Raw genomic sequence first — 26,150 nt, 5'->3', positions numbered from 1 at the left:
GGGCCCTCTGCTTGAGCTTAGATATCTGCTAATGCCTGCTAATAATACTACTGTGGTTTTTTTCCTACTCTTTCTTACACTATATTCCTAACCGGTAACAAAAGTGATGCAGCTAGCGACATGCTATTATCCTTACCCACAAAGCTGTGATTGCTGCAAGCAGAGTTATCCGATCTGTATACATTTTCACAGATTATGACCTGTTAAGTGTCTATATGTCATTTTGTGATACTCCTTTATTCATTCAGTGATCAAGGTCTTATTCTGCTTCTCTCATACTCTTTTATAGAAGCAGCTAGTGAAATGCTGCTTTTCTTGTTTTAATATTCTAATTTCACAGCTGTTAATTAGTAGGATATGGTTTGTTCTGTCTTTTAAGTCCCCCTTACTCTGTTAAAACCCTAATATGTTTATTCCATACGTAATCGGATTCTGCACACTAATGCTGCCTCTTTTTATAAACCGTGTATTAGGGAGGGTGAGCACCTGGGGGTGTGTGTATCAGAGAGGGCGCGCACCTGGGGATGTGTGTATCAGAGAGGGCGCGCACCTGGGGATGTGTGTATCAGAGAGGGCGCGCACCTGGGGATGTGTGTATCAGAGAGGGCGCGCACCTGGGGATGTGTGTATCAGAGAGGGCGCGCACCTGGGGATGTGTGTATCAGAGAGGGCGCGCACCTGGGGATGTGTGTATCAGAGAGGGCGAGCACCTGGGGATGTGTGTATCAGAGAGGGCGAGCACCTGGGGATGTGTGTATCAGAGAGGGCGAGCACCTGGGGATGTGTGTATCAGAGAGGGCGAGCACCTGGGGATGTGTGTATCAGAGAGGGCGAGCACCTGGGGATGTGTGTATCAGAGAGGGCGAGCACCTGGGGATGTGTGTATCAGAGAGGGCGAGCACCTGGGGATGTGTGTATCAGAGAGGGCAAGCACCTGGTGATGTGTGTATCAGAGAGGGCGAGCACCTGGGGATGTGTGTATCAGAGAGGGCGAGCACCTGGGGATGTGTGTATCAGAGAGGGCGAGCACCTGGGGATGTGTGTATCAGAGAGGGCGAGCACCTGGGGATGTGTGTATCAGAGAGGGCGAGCACCTGGGGATGTGTGTATCAGAGAGGGCGAGCACCTGGGGATGTGTGTATCAGAGAGGGCGAGCACCTGGGGATGTGTGTATCAGAGAGGGCGAGCACCTGGGGATGTGTGTATCAGTAAGAGCGAGCACCTGGGGATGTGTGTATCAGAGAGGGCGAGCACCTGGGGATGTGTGTATCAAAGAGGGCGAGCACCTGGGGATGTGTGTATCAAAGAGGGCGAGCACCTGGGGATGTGTGTATCAGAGAGGGCGAGCACCTGGGGATGTGTGTATCAGGCATGTATCAACCACATCTATAATTCCAGACCAGAGCATAACCTGTAATAATTCCTGCTTCTACAAAATTTCCAACACTATCTTTGGGTCCAACACTATCTTTGGGACTCACTTTCTGGCCTTGTTACTGTTGTTCTGTTTGTTTTGTTTTCACTTGTTTCTGTGTTTGTTTGTTTAATGGTATTATAAAATTGAGACTCATCGGTTCTTTCTCCCTGACCAAGTCATGTACATATATAGAAGCTCTCTGTGTGGGATTGAACACGTTATCATAAAGTTTCACACAGAGAACATCCTGTATCAGAATGCTATTATGTTTGTAACTTATTTTTGTGATCTGCGAATCACACTCCTGTAATCTGGACCACTAGGGGGACATTAAATGTTGTAATTAATGTCTGTCTCCTAATAAAAATAATTTAAAAAAAAAAAAAATTTTAAGAGAGCAATATCATTTTAAAACGTGAACAATAATTAGAAACTCCAAATATAACAGTATGTGACTCCACAAGTTTCTTTGTGAGACATAAGAGAACCCCTTAAGCCATTAGTAACAATGGAAGATTATAATACTGCAGTATATAATTTCTATTTCATAAATGCCATCCTTAAAACTCGGTGTAAGGAAAAAGTGAATATGCAACAGCTATGTGTAACAGACTTACTGGCTCCACCGGTCTCAGCAAACGAAGGAGAACAGTTTTTCATCTCTGCATCCCACATGGAGGGACGCCGAGACTCTGGTCTTCCTGTCTGGCTGCGGCTTCTCTTGGCATGCGCAGCCACACTGCCTAGAGTTAAAGGGGTCATGCACTAATTACAGGAACTCCTGGAGGACTCAAGTGTGGGAGTTCCTATAAAAGTTCACCCAGTCCATTACTCTGAGGAACAACCTTGTTCCTAGCTCCTGAGACCAAGCATACTTAACTGATATCTGTGTATGCTCACCTTGCTCCCTCCTCACTCTCCCACCTCCCCCAAACAGCTATCTAACTCCCCCCTCCCACTGTTCCCCATCATGTTTCATACTAGCAGTCTGCCAGTAACAAATCATTTCTTTTTTATTTTATAATATTGATTTACTTTACATTTTTTCTGCAGTGAAGGTATCCCCCTCACCATCCACAGCTACCCCTCCAAGTGATCTCTATTTTTCTGTAGTGTAGGAATTCATCCCTCCCTATCCCTTCCAAAACAATTTACTATAGTACAGGAACCTGCCTAGGGTTGCCACATGTCCCAGTTTCCAAGTTTGGAGTTCATTCAGGACAGGACAAGCAACGGTCTCGGTTTGGTGGGGCGAATTAATTTGCAGTCACTATAGTGTGATAATGGATGGCAGCATTGGTTAGCATTGTGTCTGTTCGTTGCAACACGATGGTGGCATTGGCTAGGCTAGTAGCACTGAGTGCCTGTTAGTGTACTCGTTCCAACTTCCTGAGTCAGCAAGAGGCTCAGGTGCTCCACACAAGCAGCACTGAGAACCACCTGGTAATGATGACGTCACGTGTGCTAAGCACAACCTCTACGTGGTCGTAATGGGGAGGAGGAGGGGCTCTCACTTGAAGGATCCAATGTTATGCAACTGGATTGGAAACCAGAAGGAAATCACTCAGTGAGACTGCACGGTGAGAAGCAGTCCAGTCATTGTGGAGAGATGGTGAGTGAGTGTGACTGATAGTCTCTGTGGAGCTTATTTGCCCTTAAAAAGGACAGTCTACACTAAAATAGTTTTTGTTTAAAAAGATAGATAATGCCTTTACTTCCCATTTCCCAGCTTTGCACAACCCACATTGTTATATAAAAATATACTTTTAAATCTCTAAATCTATGCCTGTTTCTAAGCCACTAAAGACAGCCACATATTTTTATTAGCTTTTCACAACAGGAGACTGCTAGTTCATGTGGGCCATATAGATAACATTATGTTCACGCTCGGGGAGTTATTTAAGAGTCAGTACAACACAGCACTTATTGGCTAAAATGCAAGTCAAAAGCAGGTAAAAAGTATATTAATATAACAGTGTTTGTTATGCAAAACTGGGGAATGGGTAATAAAGGGATTATCTATCTTTTTAAACCATAAAAATTATATTGTAGACTGTCCCTTTAACTAGCCCATCTAGTTTAATTTTTTTTTTTTTTTGCATGAATCACATTACACCTTATTTTAAATGTACAAGTACTACAGTATTATAGCACATTTTGGATGAAAGCACCAGCACTTAAGAGGTTAAAGCATGCATATTTTTGAGGCAGCCTCCGGTGAAAAAGTTTACTAAATCTAGATTTTTCTTTTTATTAAGATAGCTCAATTTGCTTTCATATAGGTAAAACTTTCTATCTTTAGGCAGTTTGTCAAAGCACAAATGTAGTCTATCTATAGTCAAAATAATATAGCTTCATGCCCTCTATAATGCTATTTAATTGCAAAATATATGCATAGTGTATACTCTACAAGACAACTATTGCTGCACTTTGTGTGGTGAAAGAGTGTTCAGGTTTGGCCTGACCTAAAGGTGGCAACCCTAAACCTGCCCTTTTCTTCCTGCACTGGGTCACCCACCTGCTTCCATCTCACTGGAGCCAATGCAAGACTGTTACAGACAGTGACACACAATCCGTGATCTGGGCGGAGCGTAGCCGTGCAGGAACATGGCTGCACATTGAACTAGCTCCGAAGTGTATCCCTGTCAACCCGCTCTAACCTGGTGATATACTGGGCACAATTATGTTCAATCTACATGAGAGCTCCTAGAGACTAACCCCAACGCACAACCATCTGTTTTACCGGACATTGCTGGCAGCTCTGTGCAAGTTACAACGGAACCAGCTTAAACCGCACACCTAACCATCCTCTGGTCCCCCTCCGAAGCGGAACAGCACTCCCGGCTCTGGGACAACACCGCTATTCGAATATCTGGGCAACCGGAAAAGTGAACCCAGAGACCGTTAGCCCAGGGCGCAAAGACTCCGCGATCCGCCATTGAAACTCCCACGTGGTACGCAGATTCCCTATACGCTGCCATTACAACCACCCGGAACCCCGCGGCCTCTGTAAACACCTAGCAAAGTAAGTTGGCCCCAGACAGTGACTTTTATTTAACCACCTGCATAGACGGCGACCCGCTCTCAGCTGATTAAGGGCACCGGACTGCCAGAGAGCATACCCGATCTAAACCGCAAGCTGCACGGCCTTTCCGATAGCAGGGAAAACCCCATACTCCCTGAAACGGGGCCTACCTGAAAGGGAATTTGCGCCCCTGGCCTTACTGAAAACCTGCCCTCCCTCACTACTTTATACTGCTCCACCGGGCTATTAACTAAGCCTAAGAGTAATTAAATGGGCATCTTGATGCAGGGTCTGTGAAAGTGCTGCACTAACTCAAACCACATACCGGATAGCCTGGAAACTTTCTAATGGCAACAAGACAAAAGCCCAGAGCTGACAAGAAAGCTCCCACAACACCTTCTACTACCATGAACTCTTACTTTCAAAAACAGGGCTGTGAACCTGAACCCAATGAATCTACACTCTCAGCCTCTCAAATACCGCCTGATCAGATGGATACCCCCCACGCTGCCCAACTCACACAAATCCAAACCACTATAGCCCAACTACCCTCAAAATCAGACATAGCCGACTTAAAGACATTTATTAAAACTGAAATGACCTCGCTGAGGAAAAACATCAATGAGCTAGGGTCGAGAATAGAAAGTCTGGAGGAAGAACAGGACACTCTGAACAACATAGTGTCTGACGCTAACCACCAAATCACGAAACACGAAGCTATTGTGCAGTCGCTCCAACTAAAAATTGAAGACCTCGACAATAGAGGCCGAAGAAGCAACCTCCGGATCAGGGGAGTACCAGAGGAGGCGACTCAAGAATCTGTAATATCCTTCTTAATACAATTGTTTGAATATATCGCCCCATCACTCAAACTCACTGAAACTTCCATAGAGCGTGCACATAGGGCATTACGCCCTGTCCCGAAACCTCCAAACCCACCAAGAGACATTATTCTCAAATTTGCAAGCTATCTGGACAAGGAGGCTATCTGGAAACAGGTTAGGCTGCAACGAGAAATCAGATTCCAAACTTATAGCATACAGATATTTCAGGACATTTGCCCTGCCACTATTGAAAGGCGCAGGGAGATCCGTTATATCACTCAGGTTCTACAAGAACGGGGGGTGAAATACCGCTGGGGCTTTCCCTTCAGCCTCATTGTTCAAAAGGAAGGAAAAACCCACATCTATAAAGACCCAGACGACCTCGAACTCTTCTCAAGGGACCTTAACATCTCCTCCCCCCCCCCATCTCAAGACCAACGGAATCCACCACGCAGCAACCAGACAGTGCACCCAAATCCCAAAGATCGCAGTGGTCATCAGTCAGCAAAAGGAAAAAACTTAACACCCTAGACGACTAAGCAGGCCCCTTTCAACCCTGGAAAAGTAATACTATACTGGATGACAGTTATGACATAGAGAACACTCATGCTTCTTAATCTCTGGAAGCTACGAACAATCCAGACCTAGACACAAAACCTGGCTCCTGTTGCATGAAACCCTAATAAACATCTTGTTATGAAGGGACACATATCACCTCTACCAGAACCTGATAAGTACTATATATTGATCTTGACAGATGTAATGTTATATTATTTTAATCGTGATTTGGTATATCATTATAAGAATAGTAGGAAATGATGTTGATGCGTCTTTTCCTCTTTCTCCCTACTCATTGAAAATGTACTCACTCTGCTTGTATACTCCCCTTAACTTGTTAACCTTAGTGTCAGATATAGAGTGGCTAACTAAGAAAAAAGAGAGCAAGACAATTAAAAGCATAATAATCAGAAATTGATAACTGAAGGCCAAGGCTGCTATCTAGAATCTTCCCCTTGACACTGCGCAGCAGAAAGACTTAACATATCATTGCTAGAATGCATCATTTCACCCTAATACAATGGGACTTATACCTCCATTTATCTGAATTGGACTCCAAGTTTGTCCTCCACAACCCTAGTTATGGTTTATTTGCTAAATATTTAAATTTTTATGTTGTTACTAGTTAGACCTTTATTACAGGTCTCATTCCGATCTAGTTATCTATGGTCATACAGGGCTTGCCACAGCGACATTATTAACAGGAAGTACTGCCCCCTAAACTGCAAACCCCTAAGGGCTTTATTCAAACTCACTCGCAATAGTTTACTTCCCCCAGAGGTTAATATCTAAGAGCGGGATTACACCAGGGATACGCCACCCTCATTGCCAACATGAAGTTAATGTTGGCATTATGTTATTTTCTTGTTTTTTTTTTTTTTCTTACCAATGTTGTTGTTGTATTTCCTAGAAACTTGCATTTACACGTAATCAAACCTGATTGCGTACCCTTGCTCCCGGTCCGCCCAGTGCCCCAGTGCTCTGCCTTTACTACACTACCTATCTATATACCACCAAGCCTACGACTCATACCTAACACCCATCACCTAGATAATGGCTAAATTGAATTCCCACTCCCAAGCCGGAAACCACATAAACATCTATTCCGCCAACGCGAAAGGTCTGAACATACCTTGCAAAAGAACGCTAGCATCCAGAGATCTTCATAGACATAAAGCGGACTTGGTATTCCTACAGGAGACCCACTTCCGCAAGGGCCGTGAACCAAACACATTTGCCCGCACATATGGCACTTGCTATTGGGCCTCTCACCCCCACAGTAAAAAACACGGGGTGGGAATCCTAATTAGGAAAAACATCCCTTTTACACCCATACAGACCATTAGAGACAAAGAAGAGAGATATCTTATTCTCACAGGGCTTCTCTATGGTAGACCGCTGACACTAGCTTCAATATATGCCCCCAACTCAGCACAACACTCTTTTATCAAAAAAATAACTAACTTAATTTTAGAACACCAAAAGGGGACACTCATCATGGGAGGGGACCTCAATGTTGCTCTTGACCCCAATATGGACTGTTCAGCCCAACATTCCTCAATACCAAATTCTAGAACATCAAAAATTAAATCATATCTCAAAAACATAGTAGTGCAAGACGTTTGGAGAACACTTCACCCCCAAAAAAGAGACTATACCTTCTATTCATATCCCCATGAGGTCTATACCCGCATAGACTACATATTTACGGATGTAGGAGGGCTTTCCCTATTCAATTCCGCAAAAATCTCCCCAATTACATGGTCAGACCATGCCTCTGTACTCTGCACTATGACCTGGCCCTCAAAACCCCTAAAAGATTACATTTGGCGATTAGACGAATCCTTGCTGACTGACCCCCTAGTAGCTCCCAGAATCACAAAGGCAATCTCAGAATACTTTGAACACAACTCTATACCTGAGACCACCCAACACAGGCTATGGGAAGCCCACAAGGCCGTTATTAGGGGAGAATTGATAGCTATAAAAGCACAAATGAATAAATCTAAAAGGGAACTAACCAACACACTACTCACAAACATACAGCACTTAGAATCCTTACACAAGACTACCCCAACAAATAAAGATCTACTTAACAAACTCACCCTAGAAAGACAAACACTAGCCACCCACCTCAACAAAACGCACAAAAGACAGACCCTATACACCCATCAAAAGCACTACGAGGGAAGGAACAAATCAGGCAGATCATTGGCCAGATACCTTAAGCAAAAAGCACATAAAAAATATATCATGCAGATCAGAAACGATAATGGCCTCCTGCAGAAATCAACTCACCAAATTTCCCACGCCTTCAGAACATATTTCCAAAAACTATACAACATCCAACACACAAATACCAACACCCCTAGCCCTACCGAACGTAGGCATCAACTAATAGGGGAATATATTGGGAAACTCCAACTCCCACACATTACAGAATTGCAAAAAGAGCAACTGGAAGAACCCATATCACTAAGTGAATTGAAGTTAGCCCTTAAAAACTTGCCCACCGAAAAAGCCCCGGGTCCAGATGGCTACAGCCACAAATACTACACCACTTTCCAGGATATCCTGAACCCCTATATGTTAGACTATTTCCAATCCATAGATGAACACAAGGCGTTTCCCCCTGGAGCATTAGAGGCTCATATAATACTAATACCCAAACCCCACAAATCCCGAGACTCCCCCGGTAATTATCGCCCCATCTCACTACTAAATACTGATGTTAAACTCTATGCTAGGATACTAGCACATAGACTGAACAGAGTCCTCCCAGACCTGGTCCATTTTGACCAGGTCGGGTTTATCCCAGGGAGAGAAGCGAAAGACAACACGGTCAGGGCCCTCAATTTAATCCACTACGCCAAACTCAAAAATATTCCCTCTGTACTCCTTTCTACAGATGCGGAAAAGGCCTTTGACCGTGTTGCCTGGGACTTCATGAAAGCCACCTTAATCCACATGGGGTTGGGGTCAAAGATCCTTAATAGGGTCTTCTCGCTCTACGCCCACCCGACAGCGAGAATCCTAGTCAACGGCACCTTATCCCCTCCCTTTCCCATAACCAACGGAACACGTCAGCGATGTCCCTTGTCCCCACTCTTATTTGCATGCATCATTGAGACCTTAGCGACCCGCATTAGACAGAACTCCCAGATAACTGGAATCACCATAGAAAACCAACATTATGTGGTATCACTATTCGCAGACGACCTGCTTTTTTCCCTCACTAAACCTGAAATCTCAATCCCGCACCTCCTAGATGAATTCCGCACTTTCCAACTTCTATCAAACTTTGTAATAAATATGTCCAAATCAGAAATCTTAAATATTAACCTAACTAACACATCCCTAGCAGCCACCCAACAAGTCTCCCCCTTTACGTGGTGTACCAACTCACTGAAGTATCTAGGGATACATTTATCACCCAAACTAGATGATATATTTCGACTCAATTACGCACCCATAAAACATACGATCATACGAGACCTATCATCATGGGGCTCTAAAAAACTGTCTTGGCTAGGACGCATTGAAGTCGTCAAAATGAATGTATTCCCACGTATTCTTTACCTTCTCCAGACTCTACCAATCCCCTTGCCCAAACCGTACCTACCATCAATACAAAAAGCATTTAGTGACTTCATCTGGCGCAGAAAACCGCCTAGAATTAACAGTTTAATAATGCAAACTTCTAAAGCCCAGGGAGGTATGGGTGTTCCGAATCTTAGCGCCTATCGCCAAGCCATATTCCTGCAAAGGCTGGTCGACTGGAACATCCACTATGCACACAAAAGATGGGTACCTCTTGAACACCTCATAATAGGCAGGCCACATCTAGGAAGACTATGCTGGAGCAACCCAAATTTTTTTAGAAAGGTCAAAACTGATAACCCGATCATACAAGAGACCTTCCGCATGTGGGAACGCACCATCAACACAACGCTCTTTGTTTCGTCGGTCCCCTCCCCACTGACCTCCCTGATAGAAAACGGTGAATTTGTGGTTAAATCCCTCACCCCCAAAACCACGGTAGACACCCCAAACAGAGACTTCACTGTTCACGCACTAACCAACAACGAAACCCTACTCTCACAGACTGAGCTAATTTCTAGAGGACATGAGTGCTTTGCCGATTGGTTCACTTATAGACAAACAATACACTACATCAATAAACACCCAGGATATGGAAATATGGTCAGACCTTTGACCAACTTCGAGTCCCTTTGTGTCCAAAAACCCCCAATAAGACATACTTTATCGATAATATATAAAATTTTGACACACACACCGCCTGGGCACATACCATCATTCTTAGAAAGCTGGGAGAGGGACCTAGGGGTCATTATCCTGCCCCAAACAAGCACACAGATCTTCCAAGCCACAATGAGATCCTCAATCTCCTCCTCTATCTTAGAGATTAATTTCAAGCTACTGCACAGGTGGTACCTCACTCCAAGGAAGCTGCACCGCCTATACCGAACCCGAAGTAACAGATGCTGGCGCTGCTGCCATGTAAATAGCGACACCGCCCATATGTGGTGGTGGTGCAATGCCATCCAGAACTTCTGGAGAACCGTGATCTCAGAGATAGAAACTGTACTGGAAACCCAATTGCCCCTAGACCCTCTGATGTGGTTACTGCACAAACCTTTCCCAACGATTAAATACAAACCATATGCCCGTCTTTTAAACATTATGATAAACTGAATTAAAATCCTAATAGCTAAAAACTGGAAAAGTAGGGACACCCCCACTATAGACATGTGGATCCAAAAGGTCACTGAAATTATAGAACTAGAGGAATACTACCACCTCAAATACGACAAAATGAACTCCTATGCAGAGTTCACACAACTCTGGACCTATTACATAAAGCACAGACCCTAGACAGAAATACAATCAAAGACTAACTGTCCCCGGCTATGGGAGAATCAAAACACTTCACTGACTGGATATGAGCGCTGGAGGCACGGACGGACTGGGACCACATACCCCCCTTTTTTTTTTCTTCTCTTTCCCCTCCCCTTCTCCCCCCAATTACTTTACCCTAATTTTCTCCTATGACATTATATATTGTTTATTATAAAATCCACAGTTATTACTGCATTGTACGCCTTGGAGCTGTGTCTCCACCCTTTTGTAACTCTATTTTAAATGCAATAAAGCTGTTTAAAAAAAAAAAAAAAAAAACAATCTGTGATCTGGCTTCATATCGTAAGGGAGTACAATCAGTACTTCCTTACTCATATGAAGGACAATGCTTTCTGCATACTGCAGGTCCCCCTATCTAAGCTGATAATGGAGACCACAACATGCACTTCTGACCTGGATGTAGGTACTATGTCAACTCAGTATGCTGGACAAAGTACTTTGTGACACAGTACCTAAGTCCATTTGATGCATGTTCCCAGTCACCCATTTTCCCTGCTGGAGTGTATTGCATTGTTTATTTACCTTTATTTTTTTCATTTTGAAATAGAAAATGTTCCTGTTGAAACCAACACCTATACAAAAAAAAAAAATCAATATTGCAGTAATGGCTACAGAAAAACTAGGTAAAAAAGAGGCATTAGAAGATAAGTCTTCCAGTGGGGGTGGGAGATAGAGCCCAGCACTTTTTAAAGGGACATAAAACCCAACATTCTCTATCTTAATTCAGACAGAGAATACAATTTTAAAAAAAGTTTCCAATTTACTTCTATTATTACAGCCTGAAAAATAAGGTACGGGGAATCACACTGCAGAGCTGAAAGCTCAGAAACTCTGCAAGCGGAAAAAATTGCAAGAAGAAACATAACCTTCCAAGATATATATCAACAACATGCATCGGCTCAAACGGAGCCGGCTACAAAACTTTAAGAACAAGATTAAGACTCCATGGAGGAGCAACAGGTGTAAACACAGGCCTGATTCTGACCAGGGCCTGAACAAAAGCTTGAACATCTGGCAAATCTGCCAGACAGTGCAGAAATCTGACCTATCAGAGTACTGACTGATAAACCAGGCCATCCTGAAGAAAGGATAAAATACGGGGAATTCAATAAAGATACTTACACCATACCTTATGGTAAATCTTGCGAGAAACAGGCTTACAAACCTGGAGCATAGTATTAATGACCGCTTCAGAAAACCCACACCTAGATATAACTAGGCATTCAATCTCCAAGCAGTCAGCTTCAGAGAATCCAGGTTTGGATGGAGGAATGGACCCTGAATTAGAAGGTCCTTCCTCAGAGGTAACCTCCAAGGAGAAAGAGATGACATCCTTACCAGATCTGCCAACCAGATCCTGCGAGGCCATGCCGGAGCTTAGAATTACCAATGCTCCCTCCTGATTGATACGAAAAATGACTTGTAGAAGGAGAGCAAACAGAGGAAACAGATATGCCAGAGGGAAGATCCAAGAAACCGCTAGAGCATCTATCAGAGCGACCTGAGGATCTCTTGACCTTGAACCGTACCCTGTAACCTTGGCGTGTTGACTAGACGCCATTAGATCCAACTCTGGATCCCCAAACTGCTCCCCAGCCTAATAGGCTGGCATCCGTAGTCACAAACACCCAGGAAGCAAGTGCCCGAGAGAGATGTTCCTGTGAAATCCACCACAAGAGTCTCTTGTTAGGGAATCTAGATTTATCCTCTGCGATAAATCTGAATGGTCTCAGGTTCCTTGACTGAGCATGCAAAGCTGCAGAGGTCGCAGATGGAACTGAGCAAAAGGAATGATGTCCATGGAAGCAACCATCAGACCAATCACCTCCATGCATTAAGGCCACAGATGGACTGATAGCAGACTGGAGAGAAAGGTAAGAAGCAAGAAGTTTGGATTTTCTGACGTCCGTCAGGAAAATCTTCATGTACAGGGAATCTATGATTGCCCCTAGGAAACACTCGTAGGAAAAACGTGTAGCTGGAACAAGAGAACTCTTTTCCAGATTCCCTTTCCACCCATGGGAATGTAGAAAAGACAACATCTCTGTATGAGATTTTGCTAGATGAAAAGATGACACCTGAACCAAGATGTCGTCTAGATAAGATGCCACTGCAATTCCCTGAGATCTGACCAATGCCAATAGAGCACCCAGAACCCTTGTGAATATTCTGGGAGCCGTGGCCAGCCCAAACGGAAGTGCAATAAACTGGAAATACTTATCCAGGAAGGCAAACCTCAGAAACTGGTGATGATCCCTGTGAATGGGAACATGAAGGTACGTGTCCTTCAGGTCTATGGTTGTCATGAACTGACCTTCCTGAACCAAAGAAAGAATGGAACGAATAGTTTCCATCTTGAAAGACGGAACCTTAAGGAATTTGTTGAGGCACTTTAGGTCTAGGATGGGAGGGAAAGTTCCCTCCTTTTTGGGAACCACAAAGAGAATTGAATAGAATCCTTGACCCTGTTCCCCTGGAGGAAGAGGAACAATTATTTCCATGGAGGATAGGTCCTTTACGCATGGTAAGAAGGCCTCCCTCTTTACCTGGTTTGTGGATAGTCCTGACAGGAGAAATCTGACACTTGAAGGGCAAGACTTGCATCCTCTATTTTGTAACCCTGGGATACTAAGTCCACGGATCTGGGACATCACGTATCCAGGCATGCCAAAAAAGAGAAAGCCTGCCCCCCACTTGATCCAAAATTGGATAGGGGGGCATACCCTTCAAGAATCAGTTGAAGGCTACTTGTTTTGCTTTCCCTAATAGCAAGACTGACTGGACCTCTAAGATGTCTTGACTTGCTCTGGTTTGGAAAAAAAGATCAGGAAGACTTTGGTCCCTTAAAGTTACGAAGGGATTGAAAATTAGAATTCTTGCGACCCTTAGATCAATTCTTCTTGTCCTGAGGAAGGAAAGATCCATTTCCTCCCTAATTTCAGAAATAACTTCTGCCAAATAAGGCCGAAATAAAGTCTTACCCTTAAAAGGTTAAGACAAAAGCTTGGCTTTTGAAGTTACATCAGCCGACCAGGATTTTAACCACAGGGCTCTGCGAGCTAGAACAGTGAAGCTAGACATCTTAGCTCCTAGTCTAATTACCTGCATGTTAGCATCACAGGTAGAGGTATTGTCCAGTTTAAGAGCCTTGATCCTATATTGGATCTCCTCTATTGTAATTTTTTCTGATATCAGACAAGGCATTGCACCAATAAGATGCTACACCCGCAACCATAACAATAATTGCCAAAGGTTGCCACTGTAATCCTTGATTCTTTAAGTAAGCCTCTAGCTTATTATCCATTGGATCCTTAAAGGAACAACTATCCTCTATAGGAATGGAAGTTCTTTTAGCTAGGAGTAGAGATAGCTCCTTCTACTTTGGGCACAGTGCGCCACAAGTCACGAATGGAGTCAGCAACAGGAAACAACTTCTTAAAAATAGGGGAAAGGGAACCCCTGGCTTATCCCATTCCTGAGCGATAAACACAGACATCTTGTCTGGAACATAGAAACACTTCTACAGAGGAAGGCACCTCCTATACTCTATTGACTTTACTAGACTTCTCTGGATTCTCAACAACAGGAGAATCGGAGTCTTCCAAAGTAGTGAGGACCTTCTTCATGAGTAACCTGAGGTGTTCTTAGGTTAAACCTAAAATTAACCTCCTCTGAGTCTTTAAATTTCTCCATAGAGACAGAATCTGAGATCTGACCCTCAGAAACCACTGAGGTATCATCATCAGATAACAGAGAGACTGACAAACGCTGACTTAGCGGAGTCAGAACCCTTACCCAGAAAACATTTTTAGACTGTCTTTTCCTCTTACCAGACATAGGGAAAACTGACAAAGCTGCAGAAACCGTGAAGTGATCTTAGCAGCAATATCCCCTGGTAAAAAAACCCGCCATGAGGTGGTTGAGAGAAACCGCAGAGCACTGCATGGGATACTTGTACAGCTTGGGACATCTGAGGGGACAACTAAGGCATTGCTAGGACAACACTATCCTGAGAGACAGGGGGCTCTGATAGGGAAATCTTCCTTAAACAATAAAGGTTTATTAAAACAAGGAGGAGCAAAACTTAACCTCCAAGCAAGTAAACATTTGTCTAATAAACAGTCTTCATTAGTATCCATCAATAAAGACTAAGACCCTACTAGCAATAAAATAATTATGCACCAAAGATAAAAAATAATAAAACTTATTTTTGTCTCAAATCCTCAGCTCTGCTGAGCCCTCACCACCTTGTGCCTAGAGGTCACCTACGAGATAGTTAATACAGCACCGGACATAAGAATCCTTGATCCTCCCACCGGAGCTGCAAACTGACACATAAGCCGCGGCAAATCTCCAATCTGAGCGGATAAGCCGAAACTGGAAGTGAGGAGTGGTCACGTGAGTGCGCCACTACGGGAAAAAATTCTATTTTCTTGAGCCATAAGGCTTTTGCACTTTGGGAAGTTCCCTGTCTCCATACTGTCAGCCTCATAACCCCTTCTTTTTGGTTTCTTCCAATATGCAATGCCCAAAAAAATGTTCAGTTACACATATCACCATAAAGATATACTGAGTCCCAATATTTGTGCTGTTCCACAAAGGGATTACCCCTAAAAGTGCCGGTACCCTCTAACCTAGAAGGTAAAGCACTTACACGTGGATCCTACCCTGTCAGGCAGGGAATTATTTCTAAAGGTATGGCAGATTCCTCCACTTCTACCAGGGATCTGTAGAAAAGAAACAACAGAGTAACCAACCCTGGCTTTCTATGAAGGGGTAGCAATAATGTTAGAAAGCGGCAAAGTAGTCTTTGCTTTATTTCTAACTGCTAAAAGCCACCATTACTCTTACTAAAGAGATTGACATGGACACAGCATAGCTCCAATCCTTGCTTGCAGGGAAAAGTTCCCATAAAAGGACTAATATCTTCAGACACCATCTTCGCAACCTCCATTGACAGAGGCAAAGAGAATGACTGGGGATTATGGGTAAGAGAAGTTACACTTAACAGCTTTGCTGGGGTGCTCTTTGCCTCATCCTGCTGGCCAGGAGTTGAATATCCCACTAGTAATTGGAATGATGTTGTGGACTCTCCAGCCATAGGAAAGAAAAGACTCCTGCACCTTTTCTATATCATGCAAAAGGAACAGTAAAAAAAGATAGATAAGGCTTTACTACCCATTCCCCAGCTTTGCACAACCAACATTATTATATTAGTATACTTTATAACATTTAAACCTCTAATTTTCTGCCTGTTTCTAAGCCACTAAAGACAGCCTCTTATTACATGCTTTTTTATACGCTTTTCACAAGAGACTGGTACTAATGTGGGCTATATAGATAACATTGTGCTCTCTTCCGTGGAGTTATGCATGAACCAGCACTAATTGGCTAAGAAGCAAGTCAATAGATAATATAGATAATAAATAGCCATGTGATCAGGGAGCTGCCAGAAAAGGCTTAGATACAAGGTAATCACAGAGGTAAAAGATATACTAGTATCGGTAGTGATACCAAGTACTTGTACTCGTGCAAATGATCTAATACTTAAAACCGATACCTCCAGATCTTATCCATACACCATCTTGTGGCATTTTTTCAAACTTCATGTTCCCATTTCATTTTAAGCTGGATTGGCGACTTAACTAAACATTGTTCACTTCTGTTCTACCAACAAAGATTGCTGTTATTTGTATCATTGTACGTCTGAGAGCAGTGCTCCAAAAGCTGCTACTATACAGCTGGAAGCCTACCTGGGAGAGATTACTGTACCTCATTCAGACAAACCCCTGAAGTACTGACAGTTAATAAACTGAGATTTAATGGCCAAAAATATCTTTCTGCCCCATGCAGTAGTGTGGAAAGTGAAAGACTGTTCAGCGTAGCGTCAAACGTCCTTACTGATAAAAGAAACAGACTTTTAGCTGAACCTGCAGAGATGCTTCTGTTCCTTAAAAAGAACTTGCCTCTAACTTTTAAAAAAAATGTATTCTAGGGGGGCGAAGCCAATTGCCGACAAGAGCAGATGCATGGAGAGAGAGCTCCTGCCATCTCAGCATTAAAAAAAAAATCACTTTTAACTACTATATTGCGAATGTTTTTGGCAGAAGGGGAAGCTAGGATACTGAGAGGATTACTAAGAGCATCTACAATACACCCCGATCTGTTGATACTCTAAAGCCCCCAGAGACAGCCAGCTTATAGATTGACCTCTTCCACCTGGCTACCCGAGGATTAATAGCAACCTCTGTTACTGTTACAACATATTTCTATGAGCATGGAGGACGAAAATATACTACAACCTACTGCAGGGCTTGGACCTGAAAATGTCTGAAGGATTTGAAAGCCTCACGAGCATACTGAGGGATATGCGCGTTGAGGCGGCCATTTCTACACCGGAGACGCAAGCTACGGTCAGAGCACAGAGGAGGGAAGACTCCTTAGAGATGTACTCTGGTACGAGTCTGCATGTTCCAAGCTCCACGCTTAGAAACGCATCAGTAAGTTTTTAATCCCTTGCCACAACTCCGACCATGTGGGAGATGGTCGGCTCCAACATCTTATCAACCAGGGGTGTTGTAGACGCTGAGTCACTGGATGAACATTCTGCGAGTTCATCGCCCACGCCCGAAACTACGCACTGCTCGTACACTTATGCTGACACCCATAATCAAGCTTGTAGTCTCTTTCCCCACAGGCTCCTCAAACTTGAATGCGGAGAAGCCCTAGATGCTTGGAGTAAACAGGGAGAGCGTCACTCTTGCAGATCATCTGCTGGTATACAGATTTCCACTGCTTGGCTAGATCCAAAACACCAGGAGCCACTCTCCAGGCACGATTGTGTATCCTGGCCTTTGCAGATGGCCCCTCGTGGCCTAGTCACAGAATTGGAGTCGGGTAACGAGTTAATCACTAGGATCTTTGCATCCCTAAAGCCAACACAGGGAACGTTAATGTTACATTTTACTCCTACACACTTGTCATTAATGACATTAAATTTATGACCCAAACACTTTTTGCTTCCACTATGAGAAAGTCTTTAGGTCTCTGATATACGTTGATAAGCTTCCTCTTCTAGACTTCGGTCTTCATTCTACTCCAGCTTGTCCTTTACAAATACCTCAGTCAGAGGATTATTATTTTTTTTTCTACTATGTTGAATACTTAGATTTGCACCTATACATGCATGGGGTAGTATATTCAATGTTAACTAGTATTATTTGTTTATATGTATACTTATGCTTATCCTAACCCTATTTAGAGATGGCTCCACTGTAATAATGCCCTAGCCAGTTATTTATCCCTTTAAATACTTTCACGATATATTATATAAATATGCAGACATCAAGCTGTCAAACTATAGGCTGAGGAGATACAGTATCCGCTGGGTCCTTATAGCGGGCTGTAATTATCTACTATCTTTACTTCCCTGTACCTAGCTCTCCACTCAGGCTCTTATTGACATGTTTAATACAGTTTATACAGTGTTCCATAACTCAGCTACTCATCGGCATTATAAGCAAGTTTTTTCTGGATGTATACTAGCTTATGTTCATAAATACACCTATTTTGCCTTTAATATCTTTACTAAGCTGGGTGTATTGATTGGATTTCTGTTTCATTACTAACATATACAGTACATACTCCCTAGACCTGTTGATTTTGAGATGGTGCTTACACTTCTATAGAGGTTCTTAACATATATTTCCTGTAGGTATACTCCACTTTATCACACAAGCTAATTTTTGAGAAGATTATTGGAGTAATGAGCCTATGAGTTCTGGTTATTCCCACTCCTCTGTTGAATATTGTTACTGGGTGTATAGTTTGCACAGCTTAGTGTTTATAAAATTGGATTATATTATTTTATGAGTATCGTTGAAAATCTTATAGATCGAATTCAATGTCTAGTTTATGTTTTAGCCTTAATAAGAATTCCTGGTTCAGATACTCTATTCTGCCTAGTTTTAAAGGGACACTGAACCCAAAATTTTTCTTTCGTGATTCAGATAGAGCATGTAATTTTAAGAAACTTTCTAATTTACTCCTATTATCAATTTTCTTCATTCTCTTGCTATCTTTATTTGAAATAAGAAGGCATCTAAGCTTTTTTCTTGGTTCAGAACTATGGATAGCTCTTTTTTATTGGTGGATGAATTTATCCACCAATCAGCAAGGACAACCTAGATTGTTCACCAGAAATGGGCCGGCATGTAAACTTACATTCTTGCATTTCAAATAAAGATACCAAGAGAATAAAGAAAATTTGATAATAGGAGTAAATTAGAAAGTTGCTTAAAATTTCATGCTCTATCTAAATCACAAAATATTTTTTTGGGGTTCAGTGCCCCTTTAACACTGCATCCACACCTAATATCAATAACCTATAATCTTATCATATTGCTGCCTTGCGGAGTAACTTAGCAGCTTATCATAATACATTTTAATATTTTTTACATATTTAATTTCATGAAGAGGTAAGTTAGACTTTAGTAGATAGTAGACCATCTAGACAAACTGCCTACGATTGAGATAGTTATTTACGATAGTTTAGGAATCTCATCTATTTGCGTTTGTCTCGGTTAAAGCTGAACTGCACCTCCATGCACTACATATCCTATTTCCCAATAATACTATATTGGCTATGTAAACGGGGAATATATTTTGTTGCATTTTAGTATGTATTAACCTAGGTACCTTTTGAAATGTAGACACCTTGCGGTTTATGACTGTTTTATGTTGGAGGCTTCTTACTATATTCCTCTGCTCTACATGACTGGGGGGATGCTAATACTTACTTGTTTGTACATATTCTTAACTTGTTCATAAGCTTGGTCGGTTTGATATTCTGCGGGTTGTATGTTTCTTTGGAACTAGTTAATTTCTAGTTTTATGTCTAATCCATAGCTTAACCACTATTACCATCATAGGATTTATGCTATACTAAAACATTATGCTTAGTACCTGCCTCTCCTCATATCCTGGCATGAGTTACAGGTGAACTACTTATCCAATGATATAGAATTGCTGACTATGTGACTATTTATTCTGTCCGTGAGGTGTATGGTTTGCCTTTATTCAAAGTCTTTATACAGTATATATACCACTGCCAACATTTATTTAGATGTTTCTAATGTTTGTCTTACATCTCCTATACTTACTCGGAGGCAGTCAAGCCTTATCTCAATATTTTATTACTATTGTTGTGACTGTGTATTATGCTTAAGATTTAGGACTAAGTGATATATTTGTTTTTCTTATTGTCCTATACTAGTTCTTGCCCTGATTAAGAACCTAGACTATTTGTACAAAGTTACACAACAGATAGTCTTTATACCCTGCTATGAATGCCTGCCATTAAGTATAACTATCCCTCTGCACAGGCTCCGCCCCCACCCCTCCTTCCCCCCCATATATCAAGCGCCCGCTGACTTCCCTCCTTCCCCCTTTCACTATGGTCTAAGTATGGCCACTATAAGAGCTAACTCCCCACATCTTGTTACTTTTACATTAGAAGGTTTTAGAGTTTTCCCCGGGTGGATGTGTGGTCTATCTTCGATTCAATATAATTATAAAGCCCACAAGTGGCGGCTCACCTGACTATCATATGCCTCTTAGCTTTCGTGACCAGTTGGCCCTACAGTGACCACCCAATTAGTCATCCAACCAAGCTATTATATTATAACATAGAGGTTTAAGACGCCTATTTGTTGTTATGCATTGTTGTGTTTAACTTTTTTCCTTACAAATGTCAATGTACCTTAATCAATGCTAAATGTTTCCTTGACGCTACAAGGCGATCATTGTATGTTGTTTATATCGCAAAACCTCCATAAGAAAAAAAGTATTTTAATTGCTAGATTGCCTGTTATACTGCTAGTTCTCATATTGCACAATTATGCTAAAAACATACTGTACTCTGAGGAACATCCTTAGCTTATATAATTGCAGGAAGAGTGTTCATAGGACAAATTAAGTTAATTCCTATGAACACTCATTCTACAATTATATTACATTTGATTGGTAAGCTTTACCAATACTCTGTTTACATTTCCAACTCCATAGACTTTAATGGAACTGGACATGTAATGAGAGCATTGGTAAACCTTACCAGTCAATGTAATCTATCCCATAGTGTTGTTCCCCATGATTAAACAGTGCACTGTTATATTTTTTACTATATTGCACTTTTGGTTGGTTGTGATTTTACATTTGTAATGCATTGTTATTAATATATTTTATTGTAATATTTTTATTTATAAAAATGTTCTGTTTTATTATTTCATCATGTCTTGAGTTACAGTTCTTCATAATTATAAAGAAGCTATCTTAAATCATTAGTCTGTATTGTGCTTGAGAAACTGTCACATGACATTTGAAAAAAAGTATTGGTACTTGTACTCGGTCTTAAAAAAAACGGTATCAGTGCAACCCTAGTAAAAAGTAAATTAAAGGACCAATAATACAGTAGATTTGCATAATCAACAAATGCATGATAAAAAGACAAAGCAAAAGCATTTAGTCTGAACTGCAAAAGAGCAGTAGATTTTTTTCTGACAAATTTCAGTTATGTCTATTTCCACTCCTCCCATATCAAATCACAGCCATCAGCCAATCACAAATGCATATACTTATATTATGTGAAGTCTTGCACATGCTCAGTAAGAGCTGGTGACTCAAAAAGTGTAAATTTGAAAATACTGTGCACAATTTGTTAATGGAAGCAATTGGAAAGTTGTTTAAAAATGCCTGCTCTATCTGAATCATGAAAGATTAATTTTGACTTGCGTGTCCCTTTAATATAACCATGTTGGCTGTACAAAACTGGGGAATGGGTAATAAAGGGATTATCTATATTTTTAAAAAATTAAAAATATTGGAGTTAAGGACATTAGCACACAACAGGGGCAAGACATGACCAATGAGAGCTGTTGTTCACACCCTAAATGTTTTCACTGGATGATTAGCAAAGGAGGGAGGAGCCAGTTCAAAGACAAAAAGGCTCCAGCACTTTTGGGGCGGAAAAAAACATGGCTTGCTTTTGGAGGGCATTCGTGTTGCCCGTTTTTTCCCTTTCTATACTGTGGATATACTCTCCATTTATGACAGTGAAACCATCTTTTATTGTTTAAAAAGATAGATAATCCCTTTATTACCCACTCCCCGGTTTTGAATAATATATGTTTTACCTTTGTGATTACCTTGTATCTAAGCATCTGCAGACTGCCCCCTTATCCCAGTGCTTTTGACGGAAATGCAGTTTAGCCAATCAGTGCAGACTCCTAAATAACTCCACAGGAGCGAGCACAATGTTATCTAATATGAAACACATGAACTAGTACTGTCTATCTGTGAAAAACTTTTAAAATGCTCTGAGCTAAGAGGTGGTTTTCAGCGGTTTAGAAATCAGTTTGAGCTTAGATAGGTTTAGCTTTTCAAAAATACCACCAAGGGAACAGAGCAAATTTAATGATAAAAATCAATTGGAAAGCTGTTTAAAATTGCATGCCCTATCTCAGCGGTTCCCAACCTGTGGTACTGGCACACCGGTTGGGGGTATGCGAAAATATCAGTAATGGCAGAAGATGTTTGGGGGGTTGGGGGGCCACTCTCAATGGGTCATCAACTAATAACCATCGTGGAACTGTGCACAAAATTTTGACTGAGTGTGCAGTTAGAAGCAGCACTGCAGCAGCATAGCTGTGTGTACACGTGTGGTAGAGCTGTGGAGGTTGCGAGTCACACAGGCGAGGCGGGTCTGCATCCATAAATAAGTTATAGTCAATGCGGGTAAGTAAAGTACTGCTTCTAGTGCTTGCTTAATTCAGATTGCTAAAAACGTCCATAGTGGCTTTTTCGCCGTTCTATACCTTTATAGCAATATCTCAAATTAGTCAATGCTGTCTGAGGATTATATTGGAGGCTTTAGGAAATGATCATTCAGAAAACACAAAAATACAGCACAATACAGCGTTGACTAATTTGCGATATTGCTATAAAGGTATAGAACGGCGAAAAAATAACTAAATACAGCAAGTAAAAACTATTTCAAAATGAGTGAAAAATAAAATTTGTGTTATGGAGAGAAGGACAGAGCGATCAGGCGGCAATTCCTACGCGGTAGACAACTTACTATACAACACCGATGTTCTCAAGTAAGTTGTCACCTATTCTGCCTTAAACAGCTGTTTGTAGGAGGTTGGCCCTCTAGCGCATGAGCAGTGAGTGCCACAAACCTCCAGCAGCTGATTAAAGTCACCGGAAGTGACGCGGTAGTCACATTCCTACGCGGTAGACAACTAACTTTAGAACAAGGGACCTTGTTTTGCTAATTTGCTGTGGGAGCCAGATTCTCTAGAAACTGCCCTGCTGGAAATTGGGCGTTTTACAATTCTATTACCTCAAAGTGCACATGGCAGACTTCACAAACCTAACCCTGCCACATATCTGTCCGTTATTGGCTTCAGCAGAGATGATATAATAGGAGCTTAAAAACAAAGCACATTTTGCCAACATACTGAAAGTGGCTGGCTGTGTTTTCTACAGAAACAAGTCTGGATTGGCACCTCACCTAATAATGTATTGAGCTACTGCAGAAAAGATTGTAATTACGAAGTATATATTGTTCCTTTAAAAGGGACAGTAAAGTCAAAATTTCATGATTCAGATAGGGCATGCAGGTTTAAACAACTCCCCATTGTATATTTATCATCAAATTTGTTTTGTTCTCTTGGTATTCTTCGTTGAAAACTAAACAAAGCTCATAAGGCAATTTCTAATCCCTTGAAGGCTGCCTGTTATCTCACATCATTTTATTTGCTTTTCATAGCTAAACAGAGCTAGTTCATGTGTGCCATATTGATAACATTGTGCTCACTCCGGTGGAGTTATTTATGAGTCAGTCCTAACTGGCAGAAATGCACGTTTGTAAAAAAAAAAATTCCGGAAAAAGGGGGCAGTCTGCTGAGACTTAGATACAAGGTCAGCCTCATCACAGAGGTAAAAAAGTATATTAACCCTTTCCTGACGGGGTTAAAGTGTCTACATCGGAACAACTGTTCCGATGTAGACAAATTGAAATCACGCGATCGTGCACACAACCGTGAGATTTCAATTATTGGATCGGGTCTGGGGGCGTCCCTATAACCCTAGGAACGCCCTCCAGACCGCGATGAAATCTGAGAAGCACGGTAGGCTTCAGGACAGCCGTTTGCTATGACGTTCTATTCCGTCATAACGGCTTTAAAGCCCAGTGTAATTATGAGGGAATAGAACGGCATAACGGCGTTAAAAGGTTAATATAACCGTGTTGGTTATGCAAAGTTGGGGAATGGGAACTAAAGGCATTATCGTTCTCTTTAAAAAAACACTTACAAATAGACTGTGCCTTTAATTTAACATAAATAACAGATGGCAAACTCAGCTGCATCTTTAACGTAGCTCATTTTGTCTCAGTGTCCCCCCCCCCCCAATGACTTTTTTAAGCAATGAATTTTTTCAAGAAGACAGTCCCTTTAATAGCCAACACACCTTTGCAGTGTTATTTCCAACTGGACTTTAGCTATTATATACACACGTGATTAGCGAGCAAGGTTTATGCTGCAACCAGGAATGTACACAAACCTTTTAAGGGGAGCAGGTGAAAAATACATGCACATCTGCAATAAAACGACGCAATTTTTAAATTAAAATTCTAATCACCTTATACAAGCAACCAAAAAACACATTACGATTATGACAGCAGAACACATGCGCACTCACCTCTAACGCTAGCCCTGAGTTCTGTAAACACGCCCCTTAGGCAACTGGCTTCTGGTTGGACCGTAGTATAGCAAACCACGCCCCTAGAACGCGCAGCCAGGGTAGTATGTGAAAGGGGAAAATATTACTGTTGTGACGAAACAAAAAGAGGGCGTGGAGAGGATTTCTTCTCATACAGAGCCTGGTATTAGGCTATAGCCTTCAGTAAGGCCAAAGTCGTAGAGGAGATGGCATCTGATCAAGAGAGCAGTGTTGTGGAGGCTGTCTCCGGTGCCCAAATTATTGCAGAAGCTTTGGTAGCGCAAGTAAGGCACCGTTTGTATCCACAGTACTTACAAATTCTAATAGTGTGACTTGCATGCATAAATATTCAGATGTTATGTCTTTATAAATAAGCCTGTGGGATATCTGGAGATATTCATATTGGGTGATAACAGTGCAGAATTGTTCTGGAATTTAAAGTCCAAGATAGAAAAAAGTTGAAAACTTGAAAAATAAAATGTTTAAAGGAGAATTGTATTCTGGTCTTCATAGGGATATGTGCAGCATTTAGTGTAAGTAATGTATGTATAACTTTTTATTTTATTGAGAGAATGCAAACTGAATGAGCCTAAAAATATGTTATTGTTCACATTCCCCTTGACGTCAGAACAACTGTGCAATTGTGTAGTGATGTCATTATGCATATACACCACAGCTGATCTGATTGTTCACACTGTCAATCGTAAAAACCCTATTCACTAGGCAGCGTCAGCAAGTTAAAACCATGACAGAAATTGTCAACTTTTTTTCTTGCTTTGAGAAACCCTTATAGCTTATTTATGAAACTCACATTCAACCCCAAGGACCCCATTAATTAAATGTATGTATAATTGCAAGCCTTTTTATTTGAAAAGCACCCAATCATGCTTTTACATCCATGGGCATCATTATTACTGAACTGATATATTACAAGCTTTGGGTATGGTTTTGCCTTTGTGTTTACCACAGTGAGTGCCAGTGTTTTGGCACATAACAATATAAGTGACGCTTGCTCTGTATATGAGTGGATAAAACCGCAAACACACCTCCTCTTTTTTTTGTTTTTTGTTAAGTCAATGGAAGTAATACTTTACTACTTTTACTATATAGTTTACTAACTGTATATATACACTTTAATTGAAATGCTATAGTTTAATTAAAGGCACATTGAAGTGATTTAGTAAGATTAATTAAAGGGACATGAAACCCAAAGTTACAATTATAATTATTTAAAAAAACAAAAAAAAAACTCAATTTTCCATTTTTCTCCTATCAAATTTAATTCATGCTAATGGTATTCTTTTATGAGAAAATGTACACGCTCCTGAGCCTGCCTAATTCATTTTTAGCAAAGGATACCAAGAGAATGAAGTATATTTTGAAATATTTTGTAAAACTAAACATTCTATCTGAACACTTGGGTTTTACGTCACTTTTAATGCATATATTCCATATCACTATATTAAAACTTAAGGTAACAACACACAAACAGTATCTGTACTCGGCTCCAGATGGTATACTCGGTAAAATAATAAAAGTATAATCGTTCTTTATTAAAAAATTACAAAAGCCTACACAAACAACAATGGGCCAAATGCGTTCC

At 41.4% G+C, this 26,150-nt stretch overlaps 2 protein-coding genes across 2 annotated transcripts in view; one reads left to right on the top strand and one right to left on the bottom strand.

Annotated features, from left to right (window-relative positions):
* Window positions 1-24,545, bottom strand: part of BTD (biotinidase) — a 253,420-nt gene extending 228,875 nt beyond the window's left edge. The window contains exon 1 of the mRNA XM_053714202.1: window positions 24,527-24,545. The gene's annotated coding sequence lies outside the window, so the exon portion shown is untranslated. The remainder of the gene's footprint in view (window positions 1-24,526) is intronic.
* A 129-nt stretch (window positions 24,546-24,674) lies between these two features.
* The window catches only part of HACL1 (2-hydroxyacyl-CoA lyase 1), a 181,192-nt gene continuing 179,716 nt past the window's right edge, over window positions 24,675-26,150 (top strand). Inside the window, exon 1 of the mRNA XM_053714200.1 lies at window positions 24,675-24,831. Within this exon, the coding sequence (XP_053570175.1) occupies window positions 24,754-24,831 (78 nt within the window). The 5' untranslated portion in view covers window positions 24,675-24,753. The remainder of the gene's footprint in view (window positions 24,832-26,150) is intronic.

This window comes from Bombina bombina, chromosome 5 (genome assembly GCF_027579735.1).
Source record: "Bombina bombina isolate aBomBom1 chromosome 5, aBomBom1.pri, whole genome shotgun sequence".
In the NCBI taxonomy this organism is placed as follows: Eukaryota; Metazoa; Chordata; class Amphibia; order Anura; family Bombinatoridae; genus Bombina; species Bombina bombina.
This window is presented reverse-complemented; position numbering and strand designations above follow the sequence as displayed.